Source organism: Zalophus californianus, chromosome 8, assembly GCF_009762305.2.
Source record: "Zalophus californianus isolate mZalCal1 chromosome 8, mZalCal1.pri.v2, whole genome shotgun sequence".
Taxonomy (NCBI): Eukaryota; Metazoa; Chordata; class Mammalia; order Carnivora; family Otariidae; genus Zalophus; species Zalophus californianus.
Window position 1 is genome coordinate 25,604,114 of NC_045602.1, and position 22,155 is coordinate 25,626,268.

The 22,155-nt window shown below is 55.3% G+C and overlaps 1 protein-coding gene across 3 annotated transcripts in view; it reads right to left on the reverse strand.

Moving 5' to 3' along the window:
• GALNT14 (polypeptide N-acetylgalactosaminyltransferase 14) overlaps positions 1-22,155 on the reverse strand; it is a 209,509-nt gene that overhangs the window by 12,017 nt on the left and 175,337 nt on the right. The window contains exons 7-12 of one of the 3 annotated variants that reach the window (XM_027622059.2): positions 17,726-17,813; positions 16,959-17,043; positions 14,062-14,165; positions 6,744-6,870; positions 4,582-4,674; positions 428-511 (exon numbers count right to left, since the gene is read on the reverse strand). In XM_027622059.2, the coding sequence (XP_027477860.2) occupies positions 428-511; positions 4,582-4,674; positions 6,744-6,870; positions 14,062-14,165; positions 16,959-17,043; positions 17,726-17,813 (581 nt within the window). The remainder of the gene's footprint in view (positions 1-427; positions 512-4,581; positions 4,675-6,743; positions 6,871-14,061; positions 14,166-16,958; positions 17,044-17,725; positions 17,814-22,155) is intronic. The other 2 variants (XM_027622060.2, XM_027622061.2) reach the window with 2 other exon arrangements.

Consider the following 22,155-nt stretch of genomic DNA (forward strand, 5'->3'; position numbering starts at 1 on the left):
GAACCAGCTGCTCCTTGGCTGAGTGACACCAGCCGCTGGAGAGGTGGAGACAGGGTTTTGAGGATGACAGGGGCATTCCGTCCATGGTGGGGGGCTGCCACCAGGAACAAGGCAGCGAGGAGAGACCCAGGAGCCACCATGGCAGACGGAGCCGGGCGTGGAGACAGCAGCAGCCTCAGGTCGCGCCCAGGACTCAAGCCCCAGCAGCTGCGCTACGCTGCTCCCCGAGAACTGCCATCCCTCACGCCACTGATTAACTTAATTCCTCTTCTGGTTTCAGGAATAAGGGGAGCCACCTGGTCCCCTCAGACCTCCCTATGCTTAACGACCTTTATCCAGTTGGCCACAGGATGTCCCTTTTCCAGACCGAGTCCGCGGAGGGCCTTTCCTGACAAGCCAGCAAAGGCTCAGAAGATAGGGCAGGTACCTGAGCTCTGGATAGACGTTCTCCAGGTACCACTTGAAGCTCTGGCACTGCAAATTCTTCCTCAGGTCCAGCCTGCTCTCGATGCTGGGGGGACGCGGGGCAGGGGGAGACACAAAGACAAAAGCACAGCCGAGGGTCAGAGACAGGGACAAGGCTGAGAGACAAAAGCACACGCTGTGCCCACGTCTCTCCCGAGGGTGCTGGAGAAATTAACCAAGGGAGATTTCTAGAGCTCCAGACAGAGCTATGGAAAACGGAGCAATAGCTCACAGTGGTGTGGTAACGACACGGACGATTTGTGTTTTTACTTGAAAATGGAATTTAGGGGTGTTTTTAGTTTTCATTAAAAACAAGGCTACATGAACACGCAGTCTGTTGCTAATAATTCACCACTGGGGCTCTGAGTCTACTTACCCACAAATCTCTCTTTGGATTCTGCAGTCAAAATACCACTCCTGACCACCCCACTCTCAAAGAATCATCTGGTTCTGGGGCCTGGTCACGCCTTTATTCATCAGATATTTATTGAGCACCTACTCTGTGCCAGGCATTGTGCCCAATGTGGGGAATGATGGATGGTGAGCTTCTGAACAACAGAGGAAGGTAATGAAACAAGCCATCGCAGCCCTGTGTGGACGTGGTGGGGGGGGCATGCGGGGGCTGCGGGATCATCTCAGAGGTGTGTGCCCTCGCTAGTCAGGTCAGTGGTCTCCAAGGTGGTCACGCAGAAGCTGGTATCTGGAAGGAAAGGTGGAGGCTATCTAGACAAACCAGAGAGTGGGTGGGGTCGGGGCCCCCCGGCACAGGCCGGGGAAGAGCGAGGGGAGACTGTCCGTGGCAGGAGCGGCACTGTGGAAGGCCGAGCCGTACGCACGCACGAACGAATGTACGCGGGGATGGCAGAGGGGAAGTGAGCGGGAGCAGAGAGGAAGGAACAGACCACAGAGGGTTTTGGGGGCCGCTGTGGAGGAGGTCGGACTTTGAGGCAATGGGATGCAACGGATGGGTTCTGAGCAAAGCGTGACGTGGCGACATCTGCACTTTGAGAGCATCTCACTGGTGGCAAACGGGTCTGGCAGAGCAAGGCTGGAGACAGGGAGCAGTGGGAGGGGACTGCAGACAGCCCCCTGTGGTGCTGATGGTGCTCTCAGGCAGGGGGTGGGGGGCGGAATGGAGAGAAGGCACAGTCCAAGGCCCTCCATTTCTCTCCAGCGCCACCGCCACCACCCTCCTTGGCTCCATTTGCCCCTTGTCCTTCCTTCCCGGGTGGCCCTGCTCGGCCAGCCTCACCTCCTTCCACGCCGCGCTGGACTTCTTAGTTAGCGCTAACCACATTTCCTCCCCAGAGGAAGGGGGCAGCCTGAGCAGAGAAATAACATCAATTTTTTTTCTAAGCTGAACGTTCAGCGTTTAGCAAAGACCTGGGTGCTGCGTGCATGAAGGAGGCGGCAGCACCGGGACTTGGGAGCTGTTTGACTTGGGAAGGTTGGGGGAGGAAAGAACAAGGCTGACACCCAGACCTGTGACTTGGGCCACAGGACACAAGGAAGAGTGTTTGCGGGGATGTGGGAGACGGGCTGCGGGGCACGTTTAGAAGCAAAGTGGCTGAGTTCCCTTTAGGAGTGCAGTTGGAGCAGCCGGGGAGGTGTCCAGGTGGAGATGTCCAGTTTGTCGTGGGAGGGAAGGGACTGTGGCTCAGAACGGGAGGTCCAGGTCAGGGACAGAGACACAAGAGTCAGCAGCACGGAAGCGGTGGCTGACGCCAGGGGGGAATGCACAGTACGGAGCCGGTGAGGACAGACCCTTGGGGAGGACCAGAAACATGGCAGGAAAGAGAAAGTGAGGCAGCAATGGGGCCAGGGAGGTGGAGCCTGAGACGCAGCACAAGGGAGATGGCAGGCACGGACTCGGTGGTCAGAGGGGCGCCCGATGGGCTGGCTGGGGGAGGACGATGGGTAATGAGCCCAATGCGGTGGGGGGGGGGGTGAGCCAGGAGGGGGCGGTCGGGGACAGGGGCGGGTCTCCGAGCACACTCAGGAGAGGCGGGCAAGAGCTGCCCACAAGGCACGCAGGCAGGGTTTCAGGATGCTGCGCCCCGAAGGAGCGGCAAGGGGTGCAAGAGACCAACGACGTTGGATGGAAGGAAAGTTTTTGGAGTTTCTTTCCTTTCCTCCTCTTCCTTTTTAAATCATTTAAGTTTTAAGACCCTGAATCGGTTTAAATGCTGATGGGGACCATGCATTAGGAGAGACAGATCAGGGATGAGGAAGCGGAGGGCAGGGTCCCCTAGAACGATGGTTCCCACACTGGCTGCACATTAGAATCCTGGCGGTGAGGGTAGGGGGCTGTGTTTCAAAAATTCTCCAGCCCAGGCCATAGCCCAGGCCCCATCAGCTCTCTGGGAGTGGCATCCGTAGCTCCTGAAGCTCCCTGGGGGATGGCAATGTGCAGGCTAGTTTGGGAAGCACCACCCTGGAGCTCTGCTCTGCCCGGACAGGCCCTCAGACCCGCAGCCTTGCACCACCTGGGAGCTTACTGAAATGCAACGCTACGGAATCAGCAACCACATTTTAACAAGAGCCCCAAGAGATCCATGTGCATTAAGGTTTAAGAAGCCCTGAGCCAGGAGGCAGGAGAGGATGAATCCAGGCCAAGGGAGCTCGATAAATGTTGATTTACAAATGAATGCAGATGAAAGGTGGATCCCAAGCACAGGTGGAGGGCTGGTCTAACACAGCAGGGGGCACACCTGTCTTTGGAGAAGAGTGGGGCAGAGAGAGCGAAGTTGCCAAGTCGGTTTGTCTTGGGAAGTCAATGGCATCTATTTCAGCTATAAAACAGAAGGTGTCATCTGCCTTGAGTGACGGGTGGACTCGGGAGGTGGGGAGACAGGAGAGGTTTAAACGGGGACCGCGGAGAATGATGGCCAGGAAAGGCAGTAGGACTGGGAGGCCTACTAACGGCCTGCCTGAGGCTGATGGCCACGGTGCGTTAGCAGCACTGGCTGATGCTTTCCAGAACCTTCAGCAGCCTGTGCACGGGGGAGGGAAAGGCACAAAGTCGGGTTCATCCAGGGTTGAGAAAACTTTGCCTGAGGTGCTGACAGATGCACAACAGGGTGAAAGATCCGAGGACAAGGCCTTTTAAGCCCTCTCTCTAAGCAAGAGAGCAGAACCCAAGCTGGGGAGGGAGGGAGGCGAAGAAAGAGGGGTGCATGGCCATGGTCAGGGGGCCAGGAGTTTGATGAGGACTCAGGACAAAAGCCTTGTGAGGTTCTGAGTGATTGAACTGGGGGAGACAGCACAGGTTTATAATTTCAGAGACGCAGGCCACTTTGGCTGAGTCTATTTAATCCTCCTGAGCAGGGATGGGCCCCACCTATGAGGGGTAGGCTGCAGAAACCCATCTGCTCACCAGCCTTAGTTTGACTGAGGGACATTAGCATGACAAAAAGCCATTGGTTGCTCCTCAAAACAATCAGATGCTAACACAGACGCAGTTTCCATTTTTCTCTTATCAGCTCTGAGTTGGAGAAGGCAACATATGGTTTTGGGATCAGACAGGTGTGGTTTGAGCCTCATGCCCCTGGTACCGTGATGTGATAAGGGCAAGTACCTTAACCTGCAGAAGCCTGTCTCCTGTCCTGTAAAATAGAGGCAATTAAACCCATTTCTCAGAGTTTGGGGAGCACTCCCAGGACAGCCTTTACGGCCCCTGGCACAGAATTCCTTCCCTGTCCTCGTCTACCCCGACGAAGCTGGAGCACCAGCTACGTGCCCCTACGAAGGGGACACCCGTAGGATACTGCTCCTCCGAGGAAGGAGGGTGGTTTGGGCTTGGGTGACTCAGAACTAGGAGGAGGAGCTCTGGAGGTGCTAAGGCCATCGTGTCCCGCACCCCACTTTTCTGTAAAAAGCTAGAAACATTCGCTCCGTGGTGCAAGGCACAGCTCACCCCCTAGGGCGGTGGTCCAGGTTGCCAGGCCGTCATTTTGCAAGAGCTGCGGAAAGCCCCGCACACCCAGGACAGGGCAGGAGCAAGAAGGGATATAAGGGACAGTGGCCATGGCTTGGGTGACCAGCTAAGCGGACAGGCTGTGAGGGGCTGGAGCTCCTCTTGACCCTCTGCACAAAGCAGGCGGAAGGGACACTTACTTCCCAAAGGGCCTCTCCAGAGCAAACGGCCGGGCAGCATAATAGTATTGCTTGTATTCATCCATCCACACCTCAGCTGTCCGCTTGGTGTTCCTGGGGATACAGGGGGTGTCCCAGAGTGGTTAACATGCACACGCAGGCAGCATTACCCAGCTGGGGGCCCCCATGATCCAGTAACAGCATTCTTCCATGGGTGCTGAGCCCAGCCAAGTCCCACCCAATCTCCAAAAGGGCCTTTTTACTCCAAGACACAGAACTTTAGTAGTGAGGACAAACTTTTCTCCAACAGGTACACACCAGAAAAACTGTGCCCGAAATGGAACTTACGTGGCTCCAAAAGGGGGGGGGGGCGGGCGGGAGAGGCGAGCCTCCACATCCCCACGTGTGGGGACCAAGACGAGAGAGGCAGGGCCTGCAGTGGCCACCTCTCCCGCTGCCCACAAACTCCCACTCCAGGTGCTCCCCCCTTTATGCACGGCGAGTGCTGGGGTCCCCGCTCTGGGCAGGACAGCCAATCACGCACAGCGGCCCAGACCATGGGGTGGGCGTCAAGAATCAAGTAATCAAGCCGGCTGTCAGCTTGATTTTGCCAGCACGCTAGTCTTTTCTATCAGGAGTTTGCTCTGGCGCTGACCTCAGAGGTCACAGAAAATGAGAGAGACTGACATGGAGGACGTATGTCCACCATTCAGCAGGCAGGGAGGCAGTGAAACCAGGAAGAGCCCCAGGGCAGGAGAGAGGTCATCAGAAAACAGATGCCAGGGGGTGGTGTGGGAGCAAGCCTCGCCAGGGCCCACGTCGGTGAACCCGGGGCCTCACCGAACAGGGCATGCGCCTGCAGACTTCTGGTTCCGTCTGAAGCAGAGAGATTCCAAGCTGGTGGACCCGACGCACAGCCTGTTCTTGGTGCAGGGAAGGCAGTTACCAGCACCTTGCTGGCTCCTTGCCCCGGCCTAACCATCAGCAACCTGGACGCTGCTTAGGAGACACCTGTGCTGCCTTTCAAAACCACCGACTGACCCACTGGCCAGGGCCCAGACTCAAAGACAGTGAATGTTCTGGAGCCCAGGACTGCTGCCCCCTCGCTTTCCTACACCAGGTGTCCCCTGCTCACCTTTTCTTCCCGGAAACCCAAGGGTCGAGGCAGCCCTGCCTTTGGTGCCTGCTGGGTTTCTCCCAGCACCAGCCTTGCCCACCCAGTTTCTGCAAAAGGTGTTAAATTTTCCCCTGCTCAGGGTCATGCCAGCCCCGAGATGCTCGTGTCAGGATGTGACCCATATCTGCTCATATGTGTGAAAACCGAGGACGGAAGAACACTGATGAGGAAAACGACGTCCCAAATGAAGAAATGCTTAGCTCCCCGCCCCTCCCCCCCCCGCAAATGGACCAGACAGAAAAGAAAAAAGGGAGAAAGAGAATGAATGGATACATGAAGCTGTCAGATGATGAGCGACAAGGGGATAAGGGAAAAGGTGAGAAGAAGCTGGAGGAAAGAGGGATATACATGAAATGTTTCTAAAACAGAAGAGAAGATTGAAGGAGAAGAAATCACAGGAGAAGGTGTATGAAGGGACGGAGCAGGAATAAGCAAGTGGGCACCCCTGGCTCACTGAGACCCCGGGATCTTCCACCTTCATCCAGCAGGAGGTGCCAACACCTTAGGGAAGGAGCCCAGGGTCGTGGGGCTGGCCTCAGCCCGGACCCTGTCTGTGCACCTGCAGGGCCTGGGGCAGGCCTGTGAGCTGTGGCCACTTGTGCATCCCCATCCACAGATCCTTCCAATGACCTCTCCCCTGGTGACCTGGCCTGAAAGTGGGAGCACTGGATCTTCTAGAACTCAGAGGCAAAAACGGCATCTCCTCCCGCCATCCCAAACCACCCCAAACACCCAGAGCCCTGCAGGACAGTGCCGCCCGGTGTCTTGTGGGCCTTGTCAAGCTGCGGGGACGTCAGTGGTGAAGAGCGTCAGGCCTCCTCCTAATGCTGGGCGGGCCAGTCCGACCTCCCCTGCTTAGGCAGAGTCCCAGGGAGCACGACTGTGGCTCCTGAGCACCCAGAACACCCAGGCAACCTACCAGAGAACCAGGGACAGACACAACCCGTCACCAGGAAAGCACTCGGCTTTCTGTTGCCCCCACAGAGCCCCTGGGACTCGAACTTACTTTATATATGTGTTGGCGTTTCCATCTGGGAAAACATAGGGGTGTTTCTTGCGGAAGACATGGCCCACTCGGCTGCAGGGGACGATCTCGAGGCTGCCGCCGCACATCCACACTCTGAAGGAGATCTCTGCAGGAGAGTCGTGCCCCCTCAGCATGGCTTGTGCCCTCCGGAGGGGGGCGGGGACACAGGATGGCAGCATCGGGCACCAGGTCCAAGGGAGTGGTCAGGGCCTTCTCCCCCTTTTGCTGCATCCCGCCCGGGGCTGGGGGTGGGGTGAAGTCAGACTGTGTGCCCTGCTGGCTGGGGAACCTCAGTTTCCCCTTCTGCAAATGGGGCTGATGATAACTCACAGCTGGGAGGGTGATGCGAGTGCATATGGAAAGAAACGGGGGGCTGGCTTGGAGGAGCACATTCATGAGGGGCCACATTCGGGGACCAGCCTGGCACAGGGCCCTGCTACAACATTGGGGCAACCTAGAATGCTGCTTCCGGACACATGGCAGATGGATTAGACGTGCTCGTATGACCCCGGAGGGCTAGAGTCAGGACCGAGGAGAAAGAATTTCCCATTCAAGAATAAAGAATTTCCCGATAGTCAAGGCCCAGGTAGAAGGGGCTGTCATGGAGGTGGTGAGGCCCACACTCTGACCGGCTAGCAACACCCATGGGCAGGATTCCCAGCAAGCACCTGGGCAAGGCGTCCAGCAGAGCACCTCCCAACACCCGGACCACAATTCTGCCACTCTGTAAGGGCACCTGAATTGGAGCTCAGGAGGAGACATCTGGGCAGTAACCGAGAACAGGGACAGAAAATGTTGGAAGCCTCTAAGCTGTTGCTGGGGTCGCTCCCCAGGGCGGGGATTTTGCACACATGCCCACTTCTCCCCTTCGTTGGCTGCTGTAGCTGCAGGAGGAGAAGAGTCCACAGAGGCAGCCGGGATTAGGCTGGGGTGTGCAGATCTCTCCTGGGGCGGTGTCCTAGCCGGCTTGCGGCAGTGCTTCTGCCCCAGAAGGAAGCAGCGGCATACCAAGGTGGTGGAGGGGAGTATCTTGTCACTGCTGATGTTTAGGACTGCTGAATGACTGTTAGGCAGTGTTGTGATGGCTTTTAACTTCTCGACGGCCAGTGCACCTCCTTATTGACTGCACCCCGGGCACCCCGCTGGGTATGCCCCTGGTAGGAAATGTCAAGCTTCCCATTTGGGAATTCCTGCCTGGTTCGTGCTTCTGTAGTCAGGCTCAAATACGAGGGTAGGCTGGCCCAGGGGAAATCCTTGCCTCTGGGTAACTGCTCCTGCTATGGAGATGGGGGGGTGGCATGTGGAAGCAGGCTGGGGTCCAGGAGCAGGGGAGGAGGATGTGAGTATTCTGGTGCCTTCCTACCACATACATGCACCGCACCCTCCAGCACGCCGGGCCCCACCTCCCTGGGTTCCTTCACCTGGGTCCTCTTTCTGTCCCTCCACTTCTGGCTCTCGGTCTCCCTCCTTTCCAGCTCTCCAAGCAGGTGCCCGGACACTGTCTTCATCGCGATCCTCACCAGCTCTCACTCAGCTGTCCTCAGCCAGACTTTCCCTATCCCCTACTGCGCCCTGCCCCGTGTCCTTGAGCGGCAGGCAAGGCTCCCTGGATGCCAACCCCGCTGCTGCCACATTCTCTACACCTGCCCTTCTGCGTGCCCAGGTGCTGCCCCGAGGGGGCTCATTCCCAGGAAGCTCCGGGACAGGGTGGGGACAATGTGTGTGTTAGGATAAGGAAAGGACATTTCAAGACTGCTTCCAAACGATGGCAAGAACATGGAGGGAGGAAGGAGCTTGGCTTTGGGGTCTGCAGCCCTGAGTCTGCAACAGCCCCCGAGTCGTGTCCCTGGGGACACCTGCTTCACCTCACTGAGGCTGTACGCCACAGGATAGCCATCCAGGTCGAATGAAACAGAATTCTGAGAATATGGGGAACACTTAAGTAGGGTGGAAAGATGAGCCATAGCTATGATCAGACACCCCTGAAGCCAGTCTCTGGGACATGGACCCTATTAGCACTGCCCTCCTGTGCCCACTTCCAGCTTCCTTCTTCAGCCACCAAAGTCACTTGAAATTTGTGGACCTAACATTCGCGATTTTGACATTCCATCAAGCCCCCGATACATAGCAGTGTGACGTTTGGCTGGGACACTGTTGGGATCATGTGTCCCAGCCTGGTGTTTGGGGGGGGCGGGGACACGGAGCAGTGAGTGAACGCAACTGACTGCCAGCATCCGTCGCTTTGCCTCGCAGTGAGTGCACTGAGGGGCTGGCCGCAGGGGTCAGCCCGTGGGACTATTAGTGCATGTGTGACCTTAGTCTCAGGACGTCTTCCTTAACAGTGTGCTCCAAAAGTCTACTGTGCTCCAATCATTTCCCCCCCAGGATCTCAAAATACGGTCTGCTCCAGTTCCCAAAAAGGAAAACCATCTCATCTTTCAAAACTAGAGACGGAGATCTGGTTTACTAGATATAACCTACAAATTTTGTGCCAGCCCTCTTCCCAAAATACGCATACGTTTTGGCTATGGTCTCTTCCTTTCCATGTATTCAAATAAGACATATGTCCCTCCTCATTTGCAAAGCGAATCCCTCCAAACTATGCCCCAGTTCCCTCCCCTACCCCCTCCTACCCCAGCAACCTCTTTCTTTCTCTGTGCTTCCCTCTGCATCTCCGAGTCCCGCCTTCTGCCACAGGTCCCCACCTTGGAAAGGAGTCATCTGACCCTGGTCCTTCACCTTCCTTCTGGTCCCCTGGCAGTCTTCCACCCCGAGGCTCTGTCTTTACAGGGTCTCCCTGACACTGTTTCTTCAGCTGACCCCACGGTTCACTTGAAGCTGAGGACTCCCCTTCATCCCCCCCAGCTCCAGCTCTGTCCCAGCTCCAGCACCGGCTTCCAGGGGCCATGTGATGCTCTGCCGAGGAATGCTGGACACCAGCAGATGGGGGTGCATCTTCTGTCCCCGGCCACCCATCCACAGCCTGCTGCAGCCTGCCTCCTCTCCCCCGCCTGTCAAACCAGCCCTCCTCCTCTTCATTTCCCCGCATCTGGTGCTTTAGCCAAAAACCACCACATATCTCAATTCTGCAAACGTGAGCCATGGGAGGAAAATGAGCTCTTCTTCTACCCCTGGGCTGCGCTCTGTTCGGCCCTCCTCGCTCAGGTGGTAGCTTATTAGTCATCCTAACAACCCTGCTCACGGTCAAGGACGTCCTTATTTGATGACGCAGAAGCGGTTCTGACCTGACCCCTGCCAGCGGGTGCCTGGGGGCTGACGCACATCTCCCCACTCCAGAACTCCGCCCTCGTCCTGTCCTCAGCGCTCAACAGCCTCCTTGGGCCAACGCTGCTCCGGGAGCAAAGACACGGACTTCGGGTCTTTTAGTGGCCAACAAGAGTGGCTCCTCTATGACCAGCCACCACCCTGCACCTCCATCCAATCCTGGCAAATGTCCGCCTTTGCACCCATTTAGTACAGCTGATGCCTCCCCAAGGCTCCTGCAGCCCGAGATGAGGTCACAGCTTCTGGGCAGCAGGGTCCTGAGTGTTGTAACTGGGGTGATCGGAGGCCTGGGCCTGACCTGGGCGGCCTGGAGGTGCAGCCGGGAGTGTGCAGTTAGCGTGAAGGTTCACAGGTGTATCGTGTGGCATATTTAACACCCAGGCACGGAGTCGCCCTGCCCTCGTCTACACCACTGACGTCAGGATAACTGTCCTGGCGGGGATGTGCTGACTCCTGGGAAAGTCTCGTAATCCAGAGGCGCCGTGCAGCGGGGGCTCATGCAACAGAAGCGCGGCGCAGGGAGGCGTGGGGCAGCCGGCCTTCCAGGCACTGCCTGGACCCTCCGCTTTCCACGTCTGCGGCTCCTGCCAAGTCATCACTTTCTTAAGTGAGGGGGACGGAGCAAAAAGACGATGTAGGGAATCTGTAGGGGGTTCTCGCTGAGTCAGCGCCAGCACAATCTCCCCGGGGGATGAATGTCACACAGGCCCTAATCCACTTTGAATTCCAGGCAGGGAGACGGGTAATTATTCCACCCTCACTGGGGGCACCGCTATCTTATTTTCTTTAGACATCGGACTCCTACTTGAGGCAAACTGCCCTCCCCACCTTCCATCCTCACTTCTTTCCTCCTGTGTCCTCACCAACCCACTGGTAGTCTTACCAGGGCCCCGTGGGTCCCCCGCCCCTGCCCTCCACCAGCCCAGTGTCTACCTGCCAAGCCAACGACTGCTGGACGGGAAAGGGGATGCTCTCTCCCCAGAAGCCAAACCACAGCTATTCATACACCATTGCTCAGCCAGACCCACCCAGGTTCCAATTTCATTGCATAGTCTGGTTTCTGAACAAAGATGGAGGAAGCTTGGGACACAGGCTCTGCCGAATGCGATGATTCTAGCTTGCATGGAGCCACACATACTGTGTACCAACACACATTGTACCCACAGCAGCAGAACCACTGTACCTTCGACCAACTCAGGACAGGGGAAGTGGAGTGGGCAGCGGTGAGCCCTTGGGTGGCTACTGTTATCCCTAAGTCCACATATATAAATGCACCAACAGAGACCCTTTCTTTGAATGATCTTTAAGTTCGCAGGACCTCCTGGGCTCTGTTATTATTTTTCCATGAACTCGTGGACTTGAGTAGAGAGCCTCTTATTTGTCTGCAACACTGTACTTCATGCCATCTGGGGCAATCAGGCTGCATCCAGCCCCCCAGCTGCTGAACAAGGACTAGCCACAGGCCCACCATGGTCACCCAAGGCCATACAACTGCAGATGCCAAGCTGGTGTTCTTAACTTCCCATACTCCCTATGGAATAGGACAAGCAGCAACCACGTGTCTGCCTGGTCTGGGAAGTGGGAGAGAACCTGCATTTCAGACAGTGCTCTCTGGCCCAGTGGGAGGTTGGCTTTGAGGGGAGCAGAGTAGTCCTGGGGATGGAGAGAGGGGTGGACGTGAACGATGCTGGGGATGTGGCTCTCAGGACGTGGTGAGCTGGGCGATGGGGAGGGCCCCCTGCCACCCCCTGGAGCAAGAATTCCTTCCCTCAGTATCATCTTTCCTCTGAAAGTGAAGCAGTGCCCCCCAACCCCACCAAACCCCTGATCATCACCCCATCCTGACGGGCTCTTCCAAATCTCCACCTTCATGCCCTCAGGTCCCTACCTATGCTCGCCCGCAGAGCTGGACTGCCCCACATGATCTATGTACCATTGGAAAGCACTGCATCTTCTGGCATAGAAAATGCTAAAAAAAAAAAAAAAATCCAGAAACGGCTTTCAAAGTGCCGGGAGCCAACTATAACACAACGGAATGTCGGGAGGGGAGAAAACAGTGTCTCCTGGGATAGCTGTCTGCAGTGCTTTTCTGTGGTTTAAAAAATTTTGCAATGGACTGTAAAATGCCTCTCCCACACCTCCTCAGAAGCCCCTCCCTCCTTCCCCATTCAAATCAGCACTGGTGAGTGTCCAACGACTGGGTAGCAACTAGCTGAGACTGCCACTCGGTAGGAGCAGATGCGTGTCAACACTGCCGTAAACAGCAAGGACTGTAGGTTGGACCAGAACGTGCCATCATTAAAAATAACGTGCTGCCTGAATCCCAATGTGACTGCCACAAGGAGGAAGGATCGCACTCCCTTTGTAAGGGTGACAGGGGGTGGGGGGGGTAGCATAAGCCCCGACAGACAGAGGCTAGAGCGAGATGGGCTTCAACCTAGAAGAAATTTCTAACAATTCAACGCAAAAATTCGCAGCAACAGAATGAGCCCAACTGTGAAGCAGTGAACGCAATTGTCATAAACGGCATTGGAACAGAGATGAGATGACTTCTGTCTATCCAAAGGACTGCAGAAAGGATTCGCTTGGTGATGGGAGGACAGGCCAGAGCACATCACTACGGATCACGAGAGGCGCCGTGCGCCGCAGGATGTCCCACTGGCTCTGCCCAGAAAGAGAGCGGTCTTGTCCCCACTGGGAATGACAAGGTCCCAAGTGCTCCTGGGCCCGTGCAGGCAGTGCTGATCTCAAACCTGTACCAGATTTCCCCATTCTGTTCCAGGACTGGGTACCAGCAAGGAGAATCAGTTTGGTTTGGGGGCTTGGGGTTTTCTGCTTGTTTGCTGAGCTTCCAATCCAGCCCCCGAATGGCAAGAGTTCTACTTATCTGATGGATTTCTCTACACTGCCCATTTTGGGAGAACAGATGCTGTGGGTCAGGCCAGCAGCCATAAATTTCTGGAAAATAACTCTTAGCGACTGAGGAAGAAAGCCATAAAACACTCTGGAGGCAGAGACAGGAGAAAACAATGGCAGAGGACAATGCATGGAGTTACTGCTGAATGCCCAGACGAGCCCCACAGATCATCCATTCTCGGGGCCGCACCACCGCTCGGGGACCCATGCTGAACGCTCCCCGGTGACATGCCGGCCTCTTGCTCTTCTCCGGTGCTTCATTCAACAAGTAGTTACGGAAGCCTCCTTCATGGGGGCACTATTCGAAGCACCGGAGACAGCTGGAACAAAACAGAGCTGCATCCCTGCCCGAGGCAGGCTTGAGCTGGGAGCACCGAACTTGGGGATTTATTTGGAGGTAGAAGGAGCCTGGGATGAAGACGATTGACAGCGACCCCCGTAACATTTGGTAAACATCTGCTGGTGGCTCTGTGCACACAGTACTCAGCAGTGGGTTAATGACGGGGGTCTGGGGGTAGTTGCCACGGAAGCCTGGGAGTGTCTGGCCCTTATCTTTTAGTGAGAGAGAAAGGGGTGAGGGTGGAAGGGGTCACAGGTTCCCAAACTGCAAACACGTCTGGCCGCAGTTGCGTCGAGTTGCATTCTGCAGCCCTAGGAGAGAGCAGTCCAGGACCCACCCGTGGAGCTCATAACACTGAGCGACCCTATAGTTGCCTTGAGTGTGAAAGTGTGACACGGGGGCGCTTCTAGGGGTTTTTGTGAAAATCCATGGAGCTGAGTCTGTCAAACTCGAAACCCCATCCGGGCCCAGCCAATGTTCATTTCCTTTCCCGGCTCCCAGCCGGCGGGCCCCTGGGTGGGGCGGGGACTAGAACACGGGCTCCTTCGCCTTCCTGGCTTTTGCTGTCAACTCGCTCCTGAGGGTCTTCCTAGGGGAGGCTTTCCCCACGGAGAAATGCCCTGTTACCTCCAGCCTCCCAGCAACTACTCCTCTCGTGCCCCACCTGCCCTTGCCCCCAAGGAGTGACCTACTGCCCCCTTCCCAGGCCCTCATCCCGGGTACATGCGGCCCTAGGACGCAGAGACAGTGACTCACCGAAATTCTCTCCACCCCAGATGTCCATGTCTGTATCATACTTCCCCAGGTAATCGAACCAGGATTTGTCCATCACGAAGAGCCCCCCAGCTATGATGGGAGTCCTGTGCATTTGGAAGGGACAGAGGAAGTTATGGGAGAGAGAGGAGTGACCACCAGCCCATTCATCTGTCCTGGCCGTGCAGAACCCCATGCTCTTTTCTCCCCATTGCTTTTCCTCTTTACGAGGGCCAATGCATTACCTAAAACAAGAACATGCTCCAGGGTTCTGCCTTTTGATTTTAAATCTCTAGACTTCACAGACAGGCTAATTTACTTATCAGCATGCTTTCTGTGGGCGCCCAGGACTCGCTCAGAAGCCCGCTGTTCTGACGGCCTGGGGATCCTCCGCTGGCCTCTCCCACAGGCCCTGCCCAGCGTGGCTCTCTTGGGGCTCCACTGCTGGGAGCCCAGGCAGCGGGCCGCTGACCAGGCAGCGAAGGAGGACTAAGGCAGCACCCATTAATGGTACCTCCGTTTCTTTGAGATTGGGCTCTCTCCCTTTACTTCCCTCTGTACCCCTCTGTGAGGGGTTACATCATCCTAAAATAATATATTGGGGTCCTAATCCCCAGTACCTCGGATTGTGACCTTATTTGGGGAGAGCGTCTCTAGAGAGCTAATCAAGTTAAAATGAGCTCATTAGGGTGGACCCCAATCCCATGTGACTAGTGTCCTTATAAAAAGGAAACGCTGAGCCAGAGAGACAGACATGCACAGAGAGCCCATAAAGGGAAGAGACACAGAGAAGACGATCATTGGAAAGCCAAGGAGAGGGGCACCAGGCTGCCTCAGTTGGCTAAGCATCCGACTCTTGGTTTCGGCTCAGGTTATGATCGCAGGGTCCTGAGATCGAGTCCTGCTTCAGGCTCCCTGCTCATCAGGGAACCCGCTTCCCTTCTCTCTTGCCCTCTGCTCCTCCCCCACACTCCTGCACTCTCTCTAAAATAAATAAATAATTCTTTTAAAAAAAGGAAAAAGAAAGAAAGCCAAGGCGAGAGGCCGGCAGCACCCTCAGAAGGAAACAACACTGCTGACACCTTGATTCTGGACTTTTAGCCTCCAGACCTGCGAGACCACGCATTTCTGTCCATAAGCTGCTCTGTGTGTGGCACGTTGCTGCAGCAGCCCCAGCAAACTAACACACCCTCAACTTCGTCTTCTTCCTTGGGCTCCCACCCCCACCTCCCCCGCCTCTGACTGCTGAGACGGATGCCAGAAAAGCCACTTGGAAAGCAAAGGGCTGCAGAGGAAGGCAGGCAAGCACAGAAGAGTCCAATCGGATAATCCAGTGAGCATAGAGACTTGTATCCAGAAGGATCGACAGCAGGGAGAGGTGGGCGAGCCCACAGGGACCTGGCCCCTCATCCAGCGGGTCCGGAGGCCAAAGGGAGTTTTCTCCCATGTCAGGTAGTTGACGGACAGCAGGTCAAGAAACCAGGTCTCCCAATGCCATGACCCCAGGCCGTTCCCTGAGAACTGACCTAATCCTGGGAAACGCTCATTCTCTGATGAGGGGGCTATTCCCACAAAAACAGACCCTGCCCTGAGAACCCCACCACTGGGCCAGAGAAGCTAAAAACCCAGAGTCAGCTGCACCAGCACCACCGGCCTTATCCTTGACTCGGTCCCTTGCCACATCAGAGGCCGCCCGCCCGAGGGGAGTAACGGAAGCTGCTGTGCACTGCATGGCGCTTGGTGTGGTAAGACGGTTCAGAAGTAAAGGGCATTAGCCGGCATGCATCTGGCTCCAAGCTCCCTCTTGGCACCACTCCAGCTCATGAAGGCTGGCGAGGGGATAGGGGCCGGCAGGTGGGTGAGGCATTGGTCCCCGGCAGAGTTCTCCTAACCACACACATCTGTCGGAAGCATCAGCATTCGGTTCTTCCTAGCTCCTTGCTTCTCTATCTGACTTAAGTTAATTCAGTGCAAATGATCCAACGTTTACTATACGGCAGGTCCAGAGATACAGAGATGCCCACAAAGAATCCGGGGTATCCCTGTCACTGGCCAGAGAAACTGCACCCCAGTGGCCTTTTTTGTACTTCTCCAAGCACTTCTGACCCTCCTGATACCCCACCTGAGGCCGACAAGTGTCAGCGTGGAGATCCCAAACAGGTCTGGGACAGGTGCACCGGTCTTAGGTAGGAATATCCAGACCATATGCCCTCCAAGCTGAGAACACAGGCCCCCCCACTGGGCGGACACCATGCTCTAGTCTACCCCCAGCCCTCAGAGAAGCCCTGCACCCCAGGCGGCCATCTTGCCACCACGTGCTGGGAGTGTCCCACGTGAAGGGAGAATACAGACCAGGAAAAAGCATCTGCAGCTCTGCAAAAGAGCCCAGAGTTGATGCGACCATCGCGTGGTCACACAGGATGGAGCAGACATGTTTGTTATTAAGCAGCAGTGGCCAGGCCTCGAGCTCAGCCTCCACTTACAGCAATGCTGACCTGACCTTCCTGGGCTGAGTCCTGACATCTAAGACCTAGTGGTTCTGCTCTGGCCTGAAAGGGCCCTCTTTCTCCCTGTCAGAGGCTCAAGCAGGACCATCTGGGACCCTCCAACGTTTAATGGGAAGTGTAACTACACGGTGGCACGTGTGTGGGAGGACGACACCGGGCAACTTCTCAGTATAGGTCTTACCAGGCCTCCGTCCCCTTAGGAGAAGTCTCTCTGAAGACAGAAACTCCTAAAGGGCGAAGTGGGGCTAGCTTGGCAAAGGGTTCTCTTGGTCTCTGCCCAATCTTTTGAGCGTTTAATGTGGAATGCCTCCTATACCATGTGGCAGTGAGAGGGACCCAGTGGTGACGGATCTGCCTACCCACCCCTGCCCCCTGCCCCCTGCCCTGACTCACCTAATGGGCTCAGCAGGGTCCAGACGCCGAGCCTTCTGCTCTGGGGAGAGTTGCTCCCATTGGAAGTGGAGGCTCCAGTCAAACCCTAGAACACAGCACCCACTCAGTTGATTTGCATGACACATCCCTTTTCTAGAAGCTCATGCACACATCCAAGGAAGCTGGGCCTAGAGACAGCAGGTCTCACCCAGGCTGATCAGCACGAAGGCCGTTAGATTTCCCTCTCACAGTTTCTTTCTATTGCCTCTCTGAGCCTTCCCTGCTGGGCACGGTTAGGGGATAAAAGGCAGAAGACAGAGTCAGGCTCAACAGAGCCCAAGGGGGACAAGACGGACAGTTATGGGTGTGGCCCTTGACCAGGAGCCCTGGGAAGGTGCAAGCAGGTTTTTATGGGGCTGAATCACCTCAAGTCAGTCTTGGGGGATCAGCACTAGGCCCTAAGCCGAACCGTGGTGGGCCTCCGAGAGCACGTGGTGCCCAATGCTGCGGTGCCAGAACAGGTCAGGCCCCACCTAGCCAGGAGGTCCTTGGCTTCCCTTCATTCCCAGAGTGAGCCCATACTGGAGCCAGAGCTCGGGGTCTGGATGCATCCTGCACACCCCCCTGGTCATTCCATTCACAGTCTCGGTGGTAAGACCACACTGGAGCTACTGACATTATAGGACGCAGGGCTGGGTGCTCCAGTCTCCCCACTCTCCCCCTAGAAAATGCCGACCGGGGGGAGAGCAGTGAGTCCTCGCTGGGGAGAAGGTGTTGGTCCCACTCACCCCCTCGGAGCTCCGTGGCGGACTCGATGTAGTTGAAGTTGTCTAAGCTGATGATGTCAATCACAGGGCACACCACCCGTGTGTAGTCCTGTAAGAAAGCAGACTCCGGGCTCAGTCTGTGGCGTCAAGGGGCCAGGCCAGCAATCAGCGGGCATGGGAGGGCCTTGCCCTGGTAATGCCAGGCTGGTTTTGTGGCCCTGACCCAGCACTGCCATCTCTGGATCTCAATTTTCTCATCTATAAAATAGAGCACTGGACGCTGTGGCCTCTCCCGTTTCAAGGTCTAAAACGCTAACAAGACTTTCTCTGACTCCTGGGGGCGTTCTCAGCCCCAAGAGCCATCTGAGCATGGCGGGGACACAGCAGGGGTGGCCGGAGAGTGAGGATGCTGAGGAAGCGGGAGGGAGGAAGAAGACCTTCACCACCAGTGGGTTTGCGGGAGGCAGAGGCCACAGGCAGCCAGGAAGGTGACCTCAGCCTTCAGCTGCATGAAGCAAAGCCACACACCCACAGGAAGAACACCTTGGAATTTCCAAATATTTTCATTTGATGCGTTTGTTTCTAGGCAAGTTGATGAATAGCATCTCCAGAGACTCCTACCTTCAGATGTCACCTGCGGTCCTCACAGATCTGTGCCTCCAGCCCTGACTTACCCCCTTGCTCCCAGCCTCGGATCCACTAGGCCACTGGCCCCTTCCATGTGAATTTCACACAAGCGTTCAGTGATGGCTTCGTCGTCTTCTCTCCAAATGTGCTCCTTTCCCTCACTTGCCCATTTCTGCTAACAGAACCATCAGGTAGCCCTCTGCCTCCCCAGCACAAAGAAGCTTCGCCTCTGCCCATTGCCCTGATCAGTCCTGCTCATTCTAACTCCGGAACTGCCCTTCTGAGCATGCCGTGCCTCTCCTCTTCCCTCACGCCTGGCGTACCACGGTAGACTCCTAATCTTATCTCACCCTCTTCCCTTTGGTGGCCGGGGAAGCTGTCATTCCAATGGGAAAATCTCACTCGGCAGCTCAGCCGCTAAAATCCTGAACTGCCTGGAAGATAAAGTTCACTTAGCCTGGCATTCAAGACCATCCACAAAAGGCATGTAGCTCACTCTCTGGCTTCCTCACTTGCTGCATCCTGCAGGCCACACTGTCCACAGGCATCAAAGCCACTCGGGAAACGTTTTCAGAATATGCAAGACATATTCACCAGTGCTTGGCGGCTGTCAAGGTATCGCGTAGATTTTTAAAGCCTTCCCTGCTCCGGGTGAACACCCTGTACCTGGCTCACAGAAGGGGGGACTGGGGGCAGCGGGGAGGCCACTCCACAGGCAAGCGGGGCTCAGGCAGCCCGAGAGCACCGGCAGGTGTGGGCACACCAAGCAAGGACACTTCTGTAGTCCTCCTCACCTCTCCCCCTCCCCCACCAGCCTGCAGGGGCAGGAGCCTCTGCTGCTCCTTGCAGCCATTTCATTTCCTGGTTCAATCTCTCTCCCAAACAAGGCTGTCTTCTTATTTTAAGCTCAGACTCACCGGGTGTCAGCTTTTATGTTCACAGACTTCATCTGGCCCTCAGCTTCCACACGTGACTCATCCTGACAGTGACAAGGTACCTCAGAAGCCGAGTGGCCCGTGTGGAAAGAAATGCTCATTTTCAGTGCATTGCTTCTACCACTGGGACGTGCACAGATGCTTCTTCCACAGTCAACACGGCACCTGCCCAGCTGCCTCCGCTCTCCAGGCTCTTCTCAGGCATTGTCATCCTGCGCGCGCGCACGCACACACCCAGCCACCCACACCGATACCTACCCATGGACACAACCCCGAAGATATTCCTGTGACTTGAATTCTGATGTGTTCTCACAAGGTCAGAGACTGAACTTCTTCTGTGAGTCTGACAAAGTTCTCATTTCGCCTTTGCCGGTTGAGTTTTGGGGTCTCTGTAGCTTCACTAAGTCCTTACATAGACGCTTGTGCGGTCAAGGATTCACCTTGCCCACAGATATGTTTGGCCCTTGCCTGGCTTCTGGGCAGTAACTTCTAAGCCCTCAGGATGTCCTGCCTCTGTTTACCTGGGAGCCTTGGGATAAACCAGATAGTCTATGCTAACAGTGTGACTTATGCTAAGGGCCTTGGGCTGTGTGGTACCAGCTCAAACTGACCTCTGGAGGGGCATGGGGACCATGGCGGGTCAGCCATGTCTATGTTACTGATGCCCAACAGAAAGCCCAGACACCAAGGCTTGGGTGGGTTTCCCTGTTTCTCAACGCTCTGCACGTGTTGTTCTACGTTGTTGCTGGGAGAAGGAAGTGCTGTCTGTGTAACCGCACTGGGGGCAGTCCACTGGAAGCTCATGTCTGGAACTCTCTCTGTGCACCTTTTCCCACTGCAGAGTCTCACCTGTATCCATTGGCTATACTAAACAGCAATGATGAATATAACAGCTAAGTTCCAAGTCCTTCTAGTGAATTATTGAACCTGAGGGTGGTCTCAGGGGCCCCCAAACGGCAATCCTGGTTTTTTAATTTCTCCTCAATATTTGGAAACTGAAATACGAAATAAAATGCTGGTTGCTTACCTCAGCCACAGCCTTCCCCAGAAGTCACCCAGGGACTCTGCCTCCAGGGTGCACCAGCTCTGATAACCTCTCCCTATAAGTTCTGAGGGCTTCTGCCCTTCTCTTATTCCTGCCAAAGCTCATGTGTGGTGTCTGCTTGAGTCATGGAGAACAGATAGGTGATCAGGGACATTTGGGAATAAGTACTGTGTGGAGCCATGACCTTTAAAAGAAGCTACATGAGACTTTATACATGAACCTCGAAGCCAGGACACAAACCTCTCTGAGTGACCTAGGGGGTCAGTAACTGCTCCACCTGTGTAGCCCTCAGCATCAGCCCACAGCCTGCTGGGCAGCGGGTAATCCACTGGTGTTGGCTAAAGAGGCTGTCTATTAACCCCCTCTGAGGACACTATGTCAATGGCCGGCAGCAAAGCAGGTGGGTCAGTTACCACTGAGAAAGATGGCCTCTCCTCCTACGGGTTCAGGGACAGAGGGACTCTCCATAAAGATACCCAGACCCACTACAGGTCCCTGCTGTGTGCTCCAGGAGGATGGCCTTTAAGGCTAGGCCCACAGGTAGGCTTAATCAGGCAGCTGGACGAACCCCTGACAGACCCAGGACTACACCCCCTTCTTCCCCACTCCCCAACATGAATCTGAGCCTGGGCCCTGCCCCATGGACAGGAGCCCAGCAATGACAGGAGCTGAATACACCAGCAATGGCCATCAATAATCCCTGCAGTACACCTCTCCTTTCTCCACCCATTCAAATAACTAAAACCACATTAGGAACGGGCCCTCAAAAAACTCCAAGAGATGGCCACTTGGGTGTCTCTGTTGGTTATGCGTCCAACTCTTGATTTCAGCTCAGGTCATGATCTCAGGGTTGTGAGATCAAGCTCCGTATCGGGCTCTGCACTGAGCGTGGAGCCTGCTTAAGATTCTCTCTCTCCCTCTCCCTCTGCCCACCCCTCTAAAAAAAAACAAAAAAAAAACAAAAAAAAAACCTCCTAGAGAGATCATTCACTCATTTGGTCAGCCAGCTTTACGGAGTACCTCTTATAGTTTAGGAGTTGTGGCAGGTACCAAGACGAATAAGGCCTCACAGTCTAGGGAAGGCAGGGACAGGTGGCAGAGGATTACAATGGGGCTTCTAGGGCAGCCTGGAGGTAGGGGTGCAGGAGAAGGAGCGGTCCTCGAGGTGACAGGAGACCTGGGTTCTCGTTCTGGTTCATCTAGCATACATGTCACCTTAAACACACCAGCACACACTGAGGAGCTGTCTCTTCATCTATAAAGCGAAGACAAATTATTATTTGCAAAACCATCTCGCCTTCCTAACAGGGCTTTTGGACAGAACATGGGAGGGAGGCGTGTGAAAGGCTTTATAGCATATGTAAGCCATTATTTATATGAATTTACCAAATGCTACAGGGATTGAAATTTCTCAAAATCTTTTTTCCAACTAAAGAAATATGTAGATAAGGAGCGGGGGGAAAAGAGTCCTCTGTTCAAAAAATTAAAACCAACCTGGTGCTTGTTTCAAGTATCTTCGAGTAACTGAAGGAAAGAAACGGGACATCGAGAGGGTTCCATGTGGACGAGACCAGCTGAGGACGGCTTCTGACAGCCCAAACCCAGCTCTTTCTTATCTCTTTCTATTTTTGAAAATCCCCAACTCCAATTACAGCTTAAAATTTCCACTTCCACTCACAAGACAAATCACGTTTTACTCTGAGACAAGACACAAAGACACGTGTTAACACAGCCTGACACACACCCACATCCCTGTCCTGAAGGGGATGTCTCAGGAGAATGTTCCATCAACAGGAGTCAGGGTCTGGTAGAAACCTCTGCAGACCATGGAGGCTGCTGTGGCC